At 32.6% G+C, this 18,930-nt stretch overlaps 1 protein-coding gene and 1 non-coding gene across 2 annotated transcripts; both read left to right on the top strand.

Annotated features, from left to right (window-relative positions):
- The first annotated feature begins 2,776 nt into the window (after positions 1 to 2,776).
- LOC107625620 (protein NRT1/ PTR FAMILY 5.6) lies at positions 2,777 to 9,746 on the top strand. Its single transcript, XM_016328305.3, has 4 exons — positions 2,777 to 3,094; positions 6,540 to 6,757; positions 7,514 to 8,070; positions 8,707 to 9,746. Exons 1-4 carry the CDS (start codon positions 2,884 to 2,886, stop codon positions 9,578 to 9,580), a joined length of 1,860 nt encoding a protein of 619 aa, XP_016183791.1. The 5' UTR covers positions 2,777 to 2,883; the 3' UTR covers positions 9,581 to 9,746.
- An 8,858-nt stretch (positions 9,747 to 18,604) lies between these two features.
- On the top strand, positions 18,605 to 18,712 carry LOC148575081 (small nucleolar RNA R71). Its single transcript, XR_015905620.1, has one exon. It is a non-coding gene; the product is annotated as a small nucleolar RNA R71 (small nucleolar RNA).
- Positions 18,713 to 18,930: the final 218 nt, after the last annotated feature.

The raw sequence follows: 18,930 nt of genomic DNA, 5'->3' as shown, positions 1-18,930 counted from the left end.
CACGAAACCAAACCTCATGTTCCTATCTTCATCTTGTTTTGACAAGTTTGTTCCCCCTAAATTATCATATCTTCGAATAATATTAATTTTGACTAAAAGAAAAATAAAAAAGCAATGTCCACTACTGCAGGGATGAAAAGTACATAGCAAATAACATATCAGCAACAAAATTCAGAGAGAAAGGTAGACAAATACCATTAGCCAATTGAGGCTAAACATATTTATGAGATCAGATTTCTATAAAGGGAAAGTGTTGATATCATTTACACTTTGACAATGGAAGATAACTTTTCAAATAATTGTATTTTTATACATAATTATCAAATTTATTAAAAATATAAATCATTAAAAGAAAAAGACAAAAATATTTTTTTACTTATGTTCTATTCTTCTAGTATATTTATTGAGTTTCTCTGTTTAATACCGAGTATGTACTTTCTGATATTGTTGTTCTTTATAACATATAAAAAAAATTATATTCTTTTAATTTTTTTATTTAATTATAGAAGATATAATAAGTCAGAATTAATTAATAATTTCTTAAATTAAAAATAAAAAACAGTTAATTTGAGGCTTTCAAAATGTGCTCATGATAATTGAGAACATCAGAAAGTTTGATAATATTTAGCTTTTTTACTTTTTGAAGATTTAATTTTGCCGGATTCGCAGAATTGTGGATAGTTTTAGAAATAATCTATTCAAATTTATTTTAAGTTTTGAGTGCTACTTTTGTGTAACAGTTGTTGAAAGTTGATGTATTTTTAGAATTAATCTCTTAATTCTTTTTTTTTAAGTCCTCATGCCGTATGATTAGCTAAGACATTTCCCTGACTCCCTCTTTAACACTATTAATATCTTTTTTTAATAAATAAATAAAAATACACATAAAAAAATTGACATGAATAAAAATACATACCAAAATTTATGAATATGTAATTCGAAGGACAAATAAAGATACTCTTAAATCTTACAAATTCACTAATAATACAATATTTTTGTCCATCAAAATAATTTCTTGAGTGTATTTTAATATTTATAAATTATAATATTTTGTGTGTACTTCTATCCAAACTCTTTTTATGTGTACTTTTGGTTTTTATGTGAAGTTCTTAAGGCATCATAATCTAAACTATGTATACGGTATAATATATACAAGGTTGTCCTATCGCAAAAACGAATCTATCTTAAAAATAATAATAACTTTATTAGTCTTCAAAAAGTATTACACAGAAAAAAAATTAAAAAAGAAGAAAAAGAGTCACTTTGCAAATCGAGTCATCTCATAACTTTATGTTCTTCAGTCGACAAGAAATTAAAGGGGGACAATAATTCACAAATAAAACGAGTAAAAGTGTATAGGATCCGTTATGCAACTCAACTTGTATATATATGTGTGAATAATTCTTAGACTTTCATGAAATCTAATATGAATATATTCACAATAAATAAATAAAATAATATGTATTTTAAGATACAAATCCATCAATAAATTGTTGTGAAAAAGAAAACTCAATATGCATGATGAAGCAAATTAAAGGCATAGTTTGTTTTGGATGGCTAACACGAAAACTCATTGGTGGCTTGTATAGAACTAACAGTGCTGTGGTCCCATTTATAAGAAAATGGGCACGAATGAATGCTATTCCATTTCAACAATGACGTTTCCCTAGCTAGTGCTTAGTTTTCAGCATCTTTGCATGACATTATTTCATCTATATCATCATTTGGCAAAAATAATTTCACCAAAATATTTAAATTATATATGTGTGGTACATCATTTGCCCCTAATAAAATTAAAAGAAAGTATAAGAGACCAACACTTCTTAAAAAAAAATTGAATAATCTTATATTATTAGATATAATTTTATACTATTAAAAACATTAAATTAATAATAATTAATTGATGGTTACAAATCACAAAATTTTGTCGATCCTCTAACACTCTTCTAAAATTGATTTGATATATCTAAAATTTTGAATTTTTTTAATAAATTTACTGAAAAATAGGTAATTTTGTATGAATTTATCTTTTACAAGTATTGTATTTTAGGATTGGAGGTTTTCTTCCAAAAATTTAAATTTTTTCAGTAGGGCATAATCTTTCATTGCTACTTTTAGTTAATACTTCACTCCACAAATTTACTAAAATTTGTATCAATATATAAAGTCAAAAATTATGATATTAATAATATTTATTAGGAGATAATTAAAAATTATTTCAAATAATCTAAAATGATCTTATTTAATATTTATTAATTATTATTATAATAATAAATATATAATTATAAATGTTATATATATAAGATAATTTTTGATAGGTTTAATTACTCTGCTGTTCCTTATAGTTTTGCAAAATTTTCAATTAAGTCCCTATACTTTTTTTTCTTTTAATTGAGTCCTTGCATCAAATTTTTTTTAATTGGGTCTTTACACTTTTTTTTTCCTTTTATTTAGGTCCATGTACCAATTCTTTTTTTTTTAGTTGGGTCTCTATAAAATTAAACCAATTATTATTAAGAGGGATTTAATTGAAAAAAAATTTGGTACAGGAATCCAATTAAAAAAAAAAAAGTATAAGGACCTAATTAAAAATTTCACGAAACTATAAGAACTAACATAGTTATTATTGTCTTTCTAGTATTAACGTTAGGAGATATAGGCAATCCCAACTACTTATTCTTTTTTTGGTTTGGTCCTTAGAAGAAAGGAAAAGAAAATCTCACAATTATTGCATGTGTTTGTATGTGAGAGGGACATTTTTCATTATTCCAATACCAACCCATGAGTGATAGTGAGTCAAAAGAAAAGCAAAAATCCTTTCATTCATTCCTCTGCTACTAGCTCCTCTATATAAGGAGGTTCCAAAATGGTAAAGGTTGTCAAATGCAACAACATAATTCCTCCATTAATAAGTCTTCTTCTTCTACTTGCCATCTTAGTTATTCAAGTCATATGGAGAAGAACGCAATTGATGCAAAAAGCGGAGAGGTTGATCATGAGATGAAATTGGTTCATGATTCTTCACTTGATTATAAGGGAAGGGTTCCTCTCCGAGATTCAACTGGTTCTTGGAAAGCTTCTTTCTTCATTATTGGTAAGATATATAAACTTGTCATGCAACTTAATTTCTTCAGCATATATATGTGTATCTTATATATAAAGTTAATATCATTTTTTTAAAATTTAATTTTAATATACTATTAGTGTAAAATAGTTTTATACATACATCTAATTACATGTATAATATCACATTAACAAAAATATTTTTTTTTACATTAATTATATAAATAATTACTTAAAAAAAACAGATGTAATTAAATGAAGATATAAAACGTTTTAACTATTAATGCATCAAATTAAATTCGTACCATTTTTATTCTTATTATTTGGAGGGTATTTGAATATTGATCCTTATTATATGCCTTTTTGGTTCTCAAACTTCCTAATCACTAATCAATTTTCTTAACACTCCCAATTTCGAAATAGTCATCATATGTTATTTAATTTGTTTTATTTGTGTGTAGGGTTTATCTAATAATCACCAATTTTTCATTCTCTTTATAAGAATTTAAAAGACTAAACATGAAAATTTCTTTATATATATTAATTGCATTAGAAGTTTTAAAAACTCTATAACAAGTAGCCTAATTGGTCTAAACTAGTGTAGTGTATTGTATTGGGCTTTGTTGCTATTGTTGTAGAAACTAGTATAAATAGGATAGGCTATATACTAGAGTAGAAGAGTATTATGTGAAATCTATTTAATTCTCTTTCTTGTGATATGATATTTTTCTCTTGATTTCTCTTTGATTCTGTAATATAATTCTCTTTCAAGTATTCAATTGTCGTGGTCCTAATTTCTATACTCATCACAATGGTGTTTTTATTCACTCTCTTACTTTAATTTTATGGCAATTTGATGAACTCAAATTTAATAAAAATTATTTATAAAAACGTTTAACTAGTATATATCTTAGCGAAACCCTATATAATCTTGTTGATTAATTTAGCTTTTTATTTTTTTTCCCATATATATAATTGCACTGATGGTATAAATTTAAAAAATATTATATCAAGAATTTTTTTATAGAAGTCTTTTTAAGAAAATTAACCGTTAAATTAAAGTTAATAGTAGTATAATAGGAGTTTAAAATCTACATGAATATGAATTATTAGACTATAAGATATGTTCAATTTATACAAAAAACTTAATACAAATTGTATTCATAATAGATAATTGTAGTTTAATATAGTTCGGTCGATAAATAGTTTAGTTTTCACAAAAGAATACAAACGACGATATCATTTTACTTAAAATGATATTCTCACTTGATTCTTACTTTATTTTAGTGTATGTTAATTTCTTACACATGAATGAATGGAATAAGTACTTAGGACTTAACTAGTGCTTCATATGTATGTATATAAACTAGCTTAAAAATTGGAATATATAATATATATTAAGCCAATTAATCTTCCAGATATTACTAATTAGTATGCTTTAAGTTAACTATTGAGCGGTGTTTTTATTTCATAAGCTTTTCATAAAACGTAATAATATATTCATATTCTTATGTGAATATTCCCACTACATATGTTCATGCTTCCACCAATACTTTTTGTCTTGTCTGAGATTCCTCTTTAATCCCCCCCTATATCTTAACAACTTCAACCTATATACTTTAACTTAAATCTCAAATCCCATCTGAACTAGGTTTAGAAGTTGGAATTCGAATACCTTTGCATTTGATTCATACAAATGAGAATAGAGCAATTTCAATAATAGAGACCTCTCTATATCCCATCAAGAAAGTCAACTTCTCTCCACAAAATTTAGATTGTGGACAATTTCAAGGGATTTCGTTGCTATCTTCAATTCATATAGTTAGCACTATGTATTTTAAGAAAAAAATACAAAAAAAAAAAAACACTAATTAATTTTAGAATTTAAAATTTATAATTTAATATGACTAATATTTTTATTATTAATCAGTATCTTTAGTCATTAATTTAATATTTTTGGTCTAACAATCTAATAATATATTTTAGTCAGTATTTTAAATATTATTAGTTAATTATTAGTCAAAAATAATAAATTCTGTTAATTTTTTAGTATTATTTATAATTAAAAAATTAATTAATATTAACTAAAAACATTAATTACCTAACAATATTTATATTTTACATATGTTGTTTGTTATTTGTATTTTTTTTTTAAATAAGATAAATAAACTGATTTACAATTTTTATTATTACATGGTTTATAAAATTTAGATTATGAAAATTTTAATATTTTTATCTAACAATAAAGATATATAAATCAATTCAATGCCCAAAAAATAATGAGCCAGGAAATTAAATAATTTGTTATATATTATGATCAGATATATTCTAATAATGAATTGGATTGGTCAAGAGCAATATATACAACCACCGAAAGTGGTGGGTTCCCACTATGTAAAACTAAGACATATTCTAGTAAGCATTAAGGATGATAAATGATATCAGCCACACAACTTACGGGTATTGATAGTAGAGACTATTACTATGAATATAATAATTTTGCCATTACAATGATTGTTTGTCTTTTAAGATTCCCATTTTGTACTATTTATGCTATGATTCCTTTTTTTTTTTTTTTTTTTCATTTGAATATGCTTAAATTTCATTTGTACAGGAGATTTATAAATACCTTAAAAAATAAAATTGTATGTGTTGTCGCGTGTATGTAGCATAATATATATGTTGGTGTCACATGCAATTTCTTCAAATTGAAAGAAAGAAATTAAAGGACGTGATGGATTATATTTTTCTTTTTTCAGTTTTCTTTTTTGAGAAAGTTTTGATATTATGTTATAATTTTTTTTAAAAAAAATTAAGTTGATAAAAAAAAGATATTATTACTGTATAAGGATTTATTCGGACATTATTTTTGAAAAAGATTTTTTTTAATGATATTTTTTTAGAAAATTTTTTATAAAAGTAAAAGTGATTTTATGTTTGGATATCTCATGTAAAAAAAAAATTTATTTATCAATTATGTTTGGATAAAATAAGATAAAATTATTTATTTATTTATTATGTAAAAAATATAAATTATAATTTTTCAAAAAAAATGTTTTTTTAGTACTTTATTTTCATTATTAAAAATTTACTAAACATACTAAAAATAAAATTTTTATTAATTTTTTTATCAATTTAATAACGTTCAAATAAATACTAATTAACAAATGTATTTTCCTAATTAACCATAAATTAAACAACAAAGAGTGCTTTAAATAAAATAAAGGTGAATGCTATGGTGTCTTTAAAATTGTGTCTAACTTATCAAAAAAGACAAATAGATAATATTTAATAAATTTTAAATATTTTATTTTTGATTTAAACATTTTATTTTTTACCTTTAAAAGCAAGTTAGATAATTTAGGCACCATAGACACCATAGAACTCACCTAAAATAAAACGTTAAAAAGTAACATACATTATGTAGTAAAAAATTGATTGACATGATTGATTTGATGATGTTTGTTGATTTGCAGCAATTGAATTCAGTGAGAGGTTGAGTTACTTTGGAATAGCAACTAGCTTGGTCCTTTACCTGACAAAGATTATTCATCAAGATCTTAAGACAGCCGTTAGGAATGTGAATTATTGGACAGGTGTCACCACTTTGATGCCACTCTTTGGAGGATTTCTTGCTGATGCTTTCTTCGGCCGTTACACTACTGTCATTGCTTCTTGCATTGTTTATCTTCTGGTACCTAACAATAATCTCAATCATTTATATATCATTCAATTCAAATTATGTGTTTGATTTCATTTCTGTACAATTGATTTTCTCAAAATTAATTAGATAATCTTCAATATTTATTTTGAGTCTCTCAAAATATTATATCATTGTTTATAAAATTATAGGTTATAAATAATAATTTAAAATTAAATGTGATTGATTTTAATTTATTTTAAATTTTATATAAGATGGCAAAAATTAATTGATTCTCTACTATAGTAACCTCGAATTTTTAAAATGAGATTGGTTTTATTTAATCAGTTATATTTAATATAAAATAAAATTTAGAACTATCTCACTTTATAGACACATCACATTTAAAACTAAATGTGATTAATTTTAATTCATTTTAAATTTTATATAAAATGATAAAATTTAATTGATTTTCTATCAAAATAAAATCGTTTTTCTAAAGTAAAATTGGTCTCATTTAATTAATTATATCCAATATAAAATAAAATTTAAAATTATTTTATTTTATGGACACGTCAAATTTAAAATTTTTAAAACACCATATTAAAATACTCTTATATCCGTTAATAAATTATAACTTAAATGATATAATTTTTTATACTCATTTATGAGATTGCGAATTTGAATCTCTCTATCTTTAGTAAAAAAAAATAAAAATACTCTTATATCCGAAGCAAAAAGTTTGAAAATGTGAGTATAATTATAAAACAGGAATAAGTAAATCTAACTTGTTTACAATGAAAAATGCAGGGTTTGATTCTGCTTTCTCTGTCATGGTTCTTACCAGGCTTAAAGCCATGTGATGATACAAGCACATGCGCTGAACCAAGGAGGATCCATGAAGTGGTTTTCTTCCTAGCCATCTACTTAATATCCGTTGGAACCGGAGGCCACAAACCTTCCTTGGAAAGCTTCGGAGCCGACCAATTCGACGACGACCATGTCGTGGAAAGGAGGCAGAAAATGTCCTTCTTCAACTGGTGGAACTGTGGTCTTTGTAGCGGACTCATTCTTGGAGTAACCCTAATTGTTTATGTACAAGATCATGTTAATTGGGGAGTTGCTGATGTTATTCTCACATTGGTCATGGCTTTCTCATTGATCATATTCTTGTTGGGAAGGAAATGTTATCGTTATAGGGCACCAATGGGTAGCCCTTTGACTCCAATGTTGCAAGTTTTGGTTGCCGCCATTTCCAAAAGGAAGCTTCCTTATCCTTCTAATCCTAATCAATTATATGAGGTTTCCAAGTCTAATAACAACAACAACAACAATGGAAGGTTCTTAGGCCACACCAAGAAGCTCAAGTAAGTAGTATACTATATGGTTATTCAATTGCAATTTATAACAACAAATCTTAGGTCATCAATTCTTTTTTTTTTTTTTTACATTTAAATCAATGCTAACCAACACTCTCTTTTTTACATTAAAAATATTGTCATATTTGTACTTTTTTTTTTGGTGACTTGTCATATTTGTACTAGATATGTATCTCGTTAGATACTTGTAAATACTTTTTTAATAAAATATTATAATAGAAAAATCTAGAATAAAAAGTCTTTATAAGAAGTCAAATCTTATAGTTAAAATATTCAAAATAAGTTTAAATGAAATGAACTAATGCCAATTCTTTTAAATCTTATGTTATTTTGATACTTTAATTTTTGGAAATAGATACTGTAACTCCTATTTTGATAATATTACATCTTTTTTTTACAAATTTATGCATGGATAAATTAAAAAAAAAATAATAATGTGTGGAGTAATATTATTAAAAATGGAGTAAAAAATTATCATTTTTCTAATTTTTTATAATTTTTAAATTTTATATAATATAGGTGTTAAAAAATTTATATATCATCCTTATGCAACTTATTAGTATTAAGCAGAGTTATGTGTATATAAGTTGATGATATAATAATTTGTGGTTGAATTTGTTTCAGATTTCTTGACAAGGCAGCAATCATTGAAAATGGTGGAAACATAGCAGAGAAACAAAGTCCATGGAAGCTTGCAAGTGTGACCAAAGTGGAAGAGATGAAGCTAATTATCAACATGATCCCCATTTGGGTTTTCACATTACCATTCGGAATATGTGCCGCACAAACATCCACGTTCTTCATCAAACAGGGTGTTATCATGGACAGAACCGTCGCCAAAGGCTTCCAAATCCCTCCAGCTTCAATGTTCACCCTCGCCGCCATCGGAATGATAATATCCGTCGCCTTTTACGACAAGATCCTCGTCCCTCTGCTAAGAAGGCTAACGGGGAACGAGAGAGGAATCAACATCCTTCAGAGGATTGGTTTCGGAATGGTTTTCTCTATCGTTACAATGGTAATTGCGGCGGTTGTAGAGAACAAGAGACTTCACTATGTTGAGATGAACCCTTTAAAGGGTTCACTAACAATGAGTGCGTTTTGGTTGGCGCCACAGTTTCTAATTATTGGAATTGGCGACGGTTTTACCCTTGTAGGGTTGCAAGAATATTTCTATGACCAAGTTCCGGATTCAATGAGAAGCTTAGGGATTGCACTTTATTTAAGTGTTATTGGTGCTGCAAACTTTCTTAGTAGCTGGCTCATAACAATGGTTGATCATGTTACCGGTAAGACCGGTAAAAGTTGGATCGGTAAGGATTTGAACACGAGTAGGTTAGACAAATTTTATGGCCTATTGGCGGTGATAACCACGTTGAACTTGTTCTTGTTTGTGTTCTTCGCTTGCCGGTATTCCTATAAGAATGTGCAAAAAGTTGTGGTGGCTGATTGTGGTGAAGAGAAGAGTGATGGTGATGGTGTAGGGACAATGGTTTAATTTGAGTTTGTTTCAATATTATTGGTTCTATATTTATAGTATAAAAATGTCTAGGATTGCAGGCTTTGCTGATGATGAAATTATTATATGTGATGTTTAATTTCTACTATATAGTGAATGAATGTTAGTTGCTTTGTTGATATATATCAATAATGTTGTTTGATCATTTACTTTGTTATTTTTGAAAGAATAATGTTAATAGCAAGGGAAGAATATATAGTAAATGATAAATTAAGACAAGTAATACTACGTCTGCAATGGCAAAAAGTTGTTCATATATATTAAATAATCTTTAGTTGGTTACTCATTGAAATAGTTTACAACTTTACTTGAAAAGAAATCATTACTTTCTAGAAGAGTTAGTAATTTATCTATGAGCAAAAAAAGTTTCAACATAGAAGATGAGTAAAATTCATATTAGAAATGTTCTAGAAAAAATAATCTAAATAGCATTATTATTTTGATAACTTAACCAAATTCCTCTTGTTTAGTTTTTTTTTTTTTTTTTCTGTTTTATCGATCCACTACTCACACTCTTACACCAACCAGGGGTGGGAATGGGAACTTATCTAAAGGATAAACCATATCCTCTGCCTCAGTAGAAATAATGCATATTTTGGGTACTGTCTAGGGGTGTTTGCGGTGCGGTTTGGTTCGGTTTTAAGGGAAAAAGTCATCCGATCCGAACGCTTAATTTATGTGCGGTGCGGTTTGGATTGGATGAAATTTTTTTGGAAATCCGATCCGATCCGATCCGATCCGATTACAAGCGGTTTGGATCGGTTTGGATTTGCAGTTTTTTAAATAAAAAAAATTAAATGCATATAACAAGTCTCAACATCAAATTTTAAATAATCAACAATGACATAACAAGTCTTAACAATATCTTAAAAAGCCAACGATAACATAACAATAGAAATAAAATTATAGGTTAGTTAAAATAAATAAATAAATAACATTTTGAACATAAAATATTTATTAAATAATAATAATACATGAATAATAGAAAAATGTATAACAAATTAAACATGTTATAAGTATAATTGTAAATATAATAATAAAATAATAATATTATAGCACATTGTGCGGTTTGGATTGGATTGGATCGGTTATGAAAAGTAGATCTGAAATCCGATTCGATCCAGCGGTTTGCAAAAAATAGAATCCAATCAAATCCGAATTAGTGCGGTTTTAATCGATTTTCGGTTTGGATCGAATTGGATGAACGCTTTAATTTGGATCGGTTTGAATTTGAACACCCCTAGTACTGTCTATCCCTTTTTTGTGTTTTAAGTTTTTGTTATAAACCTTCAATGATTTTCTTCTGGTCTTAATATAACACAACATAATAAAATAGAATTTAGACCGGATGAAAATTAGGTCTAGATGAAATTTAAAATCAAAATATTAAACTATATATATTATGCTAGTGGGCGTGACAGGTTTGGCACCGGCTAGTGGGCATGAAGAGCTGCGACTGAGTACACGCATGGTGGAGGCGGGAAGAGGCAGAGTGGCAGTCCATGGAAGAGGGCCTGATGGAATTCCAGCAGCAGTGGCCGCGGAAGATAATGCTGATCACGGTGATGATGATGACCGAAATGGTGAAGATGCTGAAGAATTTGGAGAGACTGGGCCTGGTATAAAAGCTGGTGACGACAGAAATTTACTAGAGCCTAATGACAAAGATGGTTATGATGTGGACGACGGTGGCTTGGAGGATGTAGCTCAGGCCAATGATGATGAAGTCAGTGACAATGAGGATTTAACATTGGAGGAGCAGCTGTTGGAAAACAAAAGAACTTGAGACTTAGCAAAGGAATCAGGAGCAATACTGTATAACGAAGAAGATGATATTATGGCGATCCTACAACAGCAGAACGAAGAAATTGCTCTGAAAAAGAAGTTGGCGAAACAAAGGGCTAAAGCGAGGCGAAGCAGACCCAAATCTCATAAAAAGGTGTGCAATAAATTATTGAAATAATTTTTAGCTCTTGGAATATTAGGGGGTTGAGGGGGGATGGTAAGCTCGGATGATAAAGAATCTGAGAAGTATGTTTAGATTAAACATGGTAGGCCTGGTAGAGACTAAAAGACAATTAGTGACTAATTTTGATGTAAAAAATATTTGAGGGAATAGTTGTGCGGGTTAGGATTTTGTTGAATCTGATAGTGCATCTGGTGGATTGTTATTAATTTGGGATGGTGAATTTTTTAAACTAAGAAATAGCCACAAAGGAGAGAGATGGTTGTGTGTTGAAGGGGAGATGGTGAAGTATAATTTTAATTGTGCTTTTATTCTCGTCTATGGTGCGCATACTAGAGATGAGAAGCTTGTTGTTTGGGAGGAGTTGAGCTACATAGCTGGCTTATGTCAGGTTCCCTGTTGCTTCATGGGGACTTTAATGAGATTGTACAGGTGGAAGAAAGACGGGGGACAGATACATTACCCTTGTCAGTCGAAGACTTCAAGAATTGGATACATGACATGGGTGTGGTGGACTTGCCAATTACTGACCGCAAGTTTACATGGTTCTGAGGTCGATCATGCAGCCGTATTGATAGGGTTCTGGTTAGCCTGGAATGGCTTAAAAATTTTCCAGAGACTCGGATGCGAGGTGGTCCTAGGGGTTTGTCTGACCATTGTCCTATTATAGTGGAAGAGAGGGGGCGAAGCGACGGGCCAAGGCCTTTCAGAAGTCTTTATTCGTGGTTTACCCATGAAGGTTTTCTGAGAATGGTCAAGGAGGAATGGAGAGGCCTTGGTGAGGCACAATTCACTGATAAATTGAAGGCTCTGATAGGTTCTCTGGGAAGATGGCATAAAGATAACTTTGGGGAGATGGACAAGAAAATCATGAAGTTTGAGGAAGAGATCAAGAAGATTGATGACAAGGTGGGTGGTGGTGTTTATGATGGAACAATGGAGGCAAGAAGAAGGGCGCTGGTGACTTTCTGTGAGAAATGGTATGTAAGGAAGGAACTACATTGGAAGCAGATGTCGCGATCTAGACATGCGAAGGACATTGACAAGAATACAAGGTACTTCCACAATTTAGCTTCTGCGAGAAGGAGAAATAACAGGATTGATGTGTTGCTCATTAATGGAAGATTGATAAGGAATCAAGCTCGGATTAAGATTGCGATTAGAGATTTCTACAAGAGTTTGTATCATCAGGAAGAGTCTCCTTTGATCGGGTTTCGGGACGGATTAGTAGAAAGAATTAGTGAAGATGATGCTTTGGCTCTGGAGGTGCAGCCGAATCCTGAAGAGATTAAAGAAGCAGTGTGGGATTGTGAATCTTGCAAGGCGCCAGGAAGTGATGGGTACAACATGAACTTTATAAAGAGGTGTTGGGCTGAAATTGGATCTGATTTTACAGCAGCGGTAACGGATTTTTTCCTTACATCTAAGCTACCAGCGGATGCGAATCTCACTTGGGTGGCATTGGCCCCTAAGTTCATTGGTGCAAAGGAGATCAAAGACTTGAGACCGATCAGTATGGTAGGTTGTGTGTATGGTGCACGAAATTGTGATCTCAGGCAACGGTGCCAAAAATTCTGTACGCACGTCTTAATAAATTATTTTTCTTTCACAACTTCGATACAACTAACCAGCAAGTGCACTGGGTCGTCCAAGTAATAAAACCTTACGTGAGTAAGGGTCGATTCCACGGAGATTGTTGGTATGAAGCAAGATATGGTCACCTTGTAAATCTCAGTCAGGCGGATATAAAATAGTTATGGAGTTTTTGAAATTTTATAATAAATAAATAGAAAATAAAGATAGAAATACTTATGTATATCATTGGTGAGAATTTCAGATAAGCGTATGGAGATGCTTTCGTTCCTCTGAACTTCTGCTTTCCTGCTGTCTTCATCCAATCAATCTTACTCCTTTCCATGGCTGGCTTTATGTAAGGATATCACCATTGTCAATGGCTACTTTTCATCCTCTCTGTGAAAATGGTCCGATGCGCTGTCACTGCATGGCTAATCATCTGGAGGCATCACCGTGGTCAATGGCTGCATCCTATCCTCTTGTGAAAATGGTCCAAATACTCTGTCACAGCACGGCTAATCATCTGAAGTTCTCGATCATACTGGAATAGGATTCACCCTCCTTTTGCGTCTGTCACTACGCCCAGCACTCGTGAGTTTGAAGTTCGTCACAGTCATTCAATCCCAGAATCCTACTCGGAATACCACAGACAAGGTTTAGACTTTCCGGACTCTCATGAATGCCGCCATCAATCTAGCTTATACCACGAAGATTCTGATTAAGAGATCCAAGAGATAATCATTCAATCTAAGGTGGAACGGAAGTGGTTGTCAGGCACGCGTTCGTAGGGGAATGATGATGATTGTCACGTTTATCACATTCATGTTGAAGTGCGAATGAATATCTTAGAAGCGGAATAAGTTGAGTTGAATAGAAAAACAGTAGTACTTTGCATTAATTCATGAGGGACAGCAGAGCTCCACACCTTAATCTATGGAGTGTAGAAACTCTACCGTTGAAAATACATAAGTGAAAGGTCCAGGCATGGCCGAATGGCCAGCCCCCAAACGAGATCACAGGATCAAAAATACAATCCAGGATCTTCCAAAAGATCAAAATACAATAGTAAAAAGTCCTATTTATACTAAACTAGCTACTAGGGTTTACAGAAGTAAGTAATTGATGCATAAATCCACTTCCGGGGCCCACTTGGTGTGTGCTTGGGCTGAGCTTGAATGTTACACGTGCAGAGGCTTCTTCTGGAGTTGAACGCCAAGTTGTAACGTGTTTTTGGCGTTCAACTCTGGTTCGTGACGTGTTTCTGGCGTTTAACTCCAGACTGCAGCGTAGAACTGGCATTCAACGCCCTTTTACGTCATCTAAACTCGGCCAAAGTATGGACTATTATATATTGCTGGAAATCCCTGGATGTCTACTTTCCAACGCAATTGGAAGCGCGCCATTTTAAGTTTTGTAGCTCCAGAAAATCCACTTTGAGTGCAGGGAGGTCAGAATCCAACAGCATCAGCAGTCCTTCTTCAACCTCTGAATCTGATTTTTGCTCAAGTCCCTCAATTTCAGCCAGAAAATACCTGAAATCACAGAAAAACACACAAACTCATAGTAAAGTCCAGAAATATGAATTTAACATAAAAACTAATAAAAACATCCCTAAAAGTAACTAGATCCTACTAAAACATACTAAAAACAATGCCAAAAAGCGTATAAATTATCCGCTCATCACAACACCAAACTTAAATTGTTGCTTGTCCCCAAGCAACTAAAAATCAAATAGGATAAAAAGAAGAGAATATACTATAAATTCCAAACTATCAATGAAACATAGCTCCAATCAGATGAGCGGGACTTGTAGCTTTTTGCCTCTTGAATAGTTTTGGCATCTCACTTTATTCATTGAAGTTCAGAATGATTGGCATCTATAGGAACTCAGAGTTCAGATAGTATTATTGATTCTCCTAGTTCAGTATGATGATTCTTGAATACAGCTACTTTGTGAGTCTTGGCCGTGGCCCTAAGCACTTTGTTTTCCAGTATTACCACCGGATACATAAATGCCATAGACACATAATTGGGTGAACCTTTTCAGATTGTGACTCAACTTTGCTAAAGTCCCCAATTAGAGGTGTCCAGGGTTCTTAAGCACACTCTTTTTTTTTTCTTTGGACCTTGACTTTAACCGCTCAGTCTCAAGTTTTCACTTGACACCTTCACGCCACAAGCACATGGTTAGGGACAGCTTGGTTTAGCCGCTTAGGCCAGGATTTTATTCCTTTAAGCCCTCCTATCCACTGATGCTCAAAGCCTTGGGATCCTTTTTATTACCGTTGCCTTTTGGTTTTAAGGGCTATTGGCTTTTTGCTCTTGCCTCTTAGTTTTAAGAGCTTTTGGCTTTTTCTGCTTGCTTTTTCTCTTCTTTTTTTTTTTTTTTGCTATTTTTTTTTTCTGCAAGCTTTGTTCTTTGCTGCTTTTTCTTGCTTCAAGAATCATTTTTATGATTTTTCAGATTATCAAATAACATGTCTCCTTGTCATCATTCTTTCAAGAGCCAACATATTTAACATTCTTAAACAACAACTTCAAAAGACATATGCACTGTTCAAGCATTCATTCAGAAAATAAAAAGTATTGTCACCACATCAATATAATTAAACTAAGTTCAAGGATAAATTCGAAACTCATGTACTTCTTGTTCTTTTGAATTAAAACATTTTTCATTTAAGAGAGGTGATGGATTCATAGGACATTCATAACTTTAAGACAAAGTTACTAAATACTAATGATCATGTAATAAGACACAAACATGGATAAGCATTTAACATAAAGAAAATGAAAAACAGAGAATTTAAGAACAAGGAATGAGTCCACCTTAGTGATGGTGGCGTTTCCTTCTTGAGGAACCAATGATGTCCTTGAGCTCTTCTATGTCTCTTCCTTGTCTTTGTGGCTTGATCCCTAGTGATTTTTGGTATTCCTGTCCTCAGTTGCTTCCAATAATTATGTGGAGGGAAGTGCATCCCCTGAGGTATCTCAGGGATCTCTTGATTTGTAGCCACATGTTCTACCACTGAGCTATAAACCCTTGAGATGAATCTTTCCATCTCCCATGACTCGGAGGTGGAAGCCTTTGTCTTCCCTTCCCCTTTTCTAGAGGTTTCTCCGATCTTAGGTGCCATCAATGGTAACGGAAAAACAAAAAGCTTATGCTTTTACCACACCAAACTTAGAATGTTGCTCGCCCTCGAGCAAAAGAAGAAAGAATAGATGAAGAAGAAGATGTGGAAAAAAACTAGGATTATGAGGAGGGAAGGTGGGGATCCTGTGGGATCTACAGATCCTGAGATGATCCTGTGAGGTCCACAGATCTTGAGGTGTCAAAGATTTACATCTCTGCACCAATTAGGCATGTAAAATGCCTTTGCATGCAATTCTGGCGTTTAAACGTCGAACTGATGCTTGTTCTGGGCGTTCAACACCCAGATGCAGCATGTTTCTGGCGTTGAACGCCAGTTCTATGCTTGTTTCTGGCATTCAGCGCCAGATCCATGCTCTGTTCTGGCGTTGAACGCCAGCCAGATGCTCCTTACTGGCATTTAAATGCTAGTAAGCCCTTCCTCCAGGGTGTGATTTTTCTTCTGCTGTTTTTGATTCTGTTTTTAATTTTTCTTTTTTATTTTGTGACTCCACATGATCATGAACCTAATAAAACATGAAAGAACAACAAGAATGAAAATAAATTAGATAAATAAAAATTGGGTTGCCTCCCAACAAGCGCTTCTTTAATGTCAATAGCTTGATAGTGGGCTCTCATGAAGCCTCACAGATGTTCAGAGCATTGTTGAGACTCCCCAACACCAAACTTAGAGTTTGAATATGGGAGTTCAACATCAAACTTAGAGTTTGGTTGTGGCCTCCCAACACCAAACTTAGAGTTTGACTGTGGGGGCTCTGTATGACTCTGTTTTGAGAGAAGCTTACTGTGCCTATTTTCCATGTTTACAGAAGGGTAACCTTGAGTTTTAAACACAAGGGAGTCCTCATTTAATTGAAGGACTAGTTCACCTCTGTCAACATCAATCACAGCTCTTGCTATGGCTAGGAAGGGTCTTCCAAGGATGATAGATTCATCCTCATCCTTCCCAGTATCTAGGATTATGAAATCAGCAGGGATGTAAAGGCCTTCAACCTTAACATGTCCTCTACTTGTCCATAAGCCTCTTTTCTTGAGTTATCTGCCATCTCTAATGAGATTCTAGCAGCTTGTACCTCAAAGATTCCCAGTTTCTCCATTAAGAGAGTGGCATGAGGTTTATCCCTGACCCAAGGTCACATAGAGCCTTCTCGAAGGTCATGGTGCCTATGGTATAAGGTATTAGGAACTTTTCAGGATCCTGTTTCTTCTGAGGCAATCTCAGTTGATCCAATACATTTAGTTCATTGGTGAACAGAGGAGGTTCATCTCCCCAAGTCTCATTACCAAATAAATTGGCATTCAGCTTCATGATTGCACCAAGGAACTTGGCAACTTGCTCTTCAGTAACATCCTCATTCTCTTCAGAAGAAGAGTACTCATCAGAGCTCATGAAGGGCGTAAGGAGGTTCAATGGAATTTCTATGGTCTCTAGATGAGCCTCAGAGTCCTTTGGTTCCTCAGAGGGAAACTCCTTATTGATCACTGGACGTCCCAGGAGGTCTTCCTCCTTGGGATTCACGTCCTTCTCCTCTCTTGTGGGTTCGGCCATGATGGTCAATTCAATGGCCTTGCACTCTCCTTTTGGATTTTCTTCTGTATTGCTTGGGAGAGTACTAGGAGGGATTTCAGTGATCCTTTTACTCAGCTGGCCTACTTGTGCTTCCAAATTTCTAATGGAGGACCTTGTTTCATTCATGAAACTCACAGTGGCCTTAGATAGATCAGAGACTAAGTTTGCTAAATTAGAGGTATTTTGTTCAGAGTTCTCTGTCTGTTGCTGAGTGGATGATGGAAAAGGTTTACTATTGTTAAACCTATTTCTTCCACCATTATTAAAGCCTTGTTGAGGCTTTTGTTGATCCTTCCATGAGAAATTTGGGTGATTTCTCCATGAGGGGTTATAGGTGTTTCCATAAGGTTCACCCATATAATTTACCTCTGCTATTGCAGGGTTCTCAGGATCATAAGCTTCTTCCTCAGAAGATGTCTCTTGAGTACTGTTGGATGCAGCTTGCATTCTATTCAGACTCTGAGAAATCATATTGACTTGCTGAGTCAATATTTTATTCTGAGCCAATATGGCATTCAGAGTATCAATTTCAAGAACTCCCTTCTTCTGAGGCATCCCATTACTCACAGGATTCCTCTCAGAAGTGTACATGAACTGGTTATTAGCAACCATGTCAATGAGTTCTTGAGCTTCTGCAGGTGTTTTCTTTAGGTGAATGGATCCACTTGCAGAAGTATCCAATGACATCTTAGCTAATTCAGACAGACCATCATAGAATATATCCAAGATGGTGCATTCTGAAAGCATGTCAGAAGGACACTTTTTGGTCAGTTGCTTGTATCTCTCCCAAGCTTCATAGAGGGATTCACCTTCTTTCTGTCTGAAGGTTTGAACATCCACTCTAAGCTTGCTCAACTTTTGAGGAGGAAAAAACTTGGCTAAGAAAGTCGTGACCAGCTTATCCCAAGAGTTCAGGCTATCTTTGGGTTGAGAGTCCAACCACACTCTAGCTCTGTCTCTTACAGCAAAAGGGAAAAGCATGAGCCTGTAGACTTCAGGGTCTACTCCATTGGTCTTAACAGTATCACAGATCTGCAAGAATTCAGTTAAGAACTAAAAGGGATCTT

Source organism: Arachis ipaensis, chromosome B2 (assembly GCF_059453495.1).
Source record: "Arachis ipaensis isolate K30076 ecotype BB chromosome B2, ASM5945349v1, whole genome shotgun sequence".
In the NCBI taxonomy this organism is placed as follows: Eukaryota; Viridiplantae; Streptophyta; class Magnoliopsida; order Fabales; family Fabaceae; genus Arachis; species Arachis ipaensis.
The sequence above is the reverse complement of the archived record's forward strand: the minus strand, read 5'-3'. Positions and strand labels throughout refer to the sequence as shown.

Coding starts and splice junctions, on each gene's coding strand:
- LOC107625620 (XM_016328305.3), top strand. CDS start 2,884: ATGCAACAACATAATTCCTCCATTAATAAGTCTTCTTCTTCTACTTGC. Junction 3,095..6,539: donor AGCTTCTTTCTTCATTATTG/GTAAGATATATA, acceptor GTTGATTTGCAG/CAATTGAATTCAGTGAGAGG. Junction 6,758..7,513: donor CTTGCATTGTTTATCTTCTG/GTACCTAACAAT, acceptor TGAAAAATGCAG/GGTTTGATTCTGCTTTCTCT.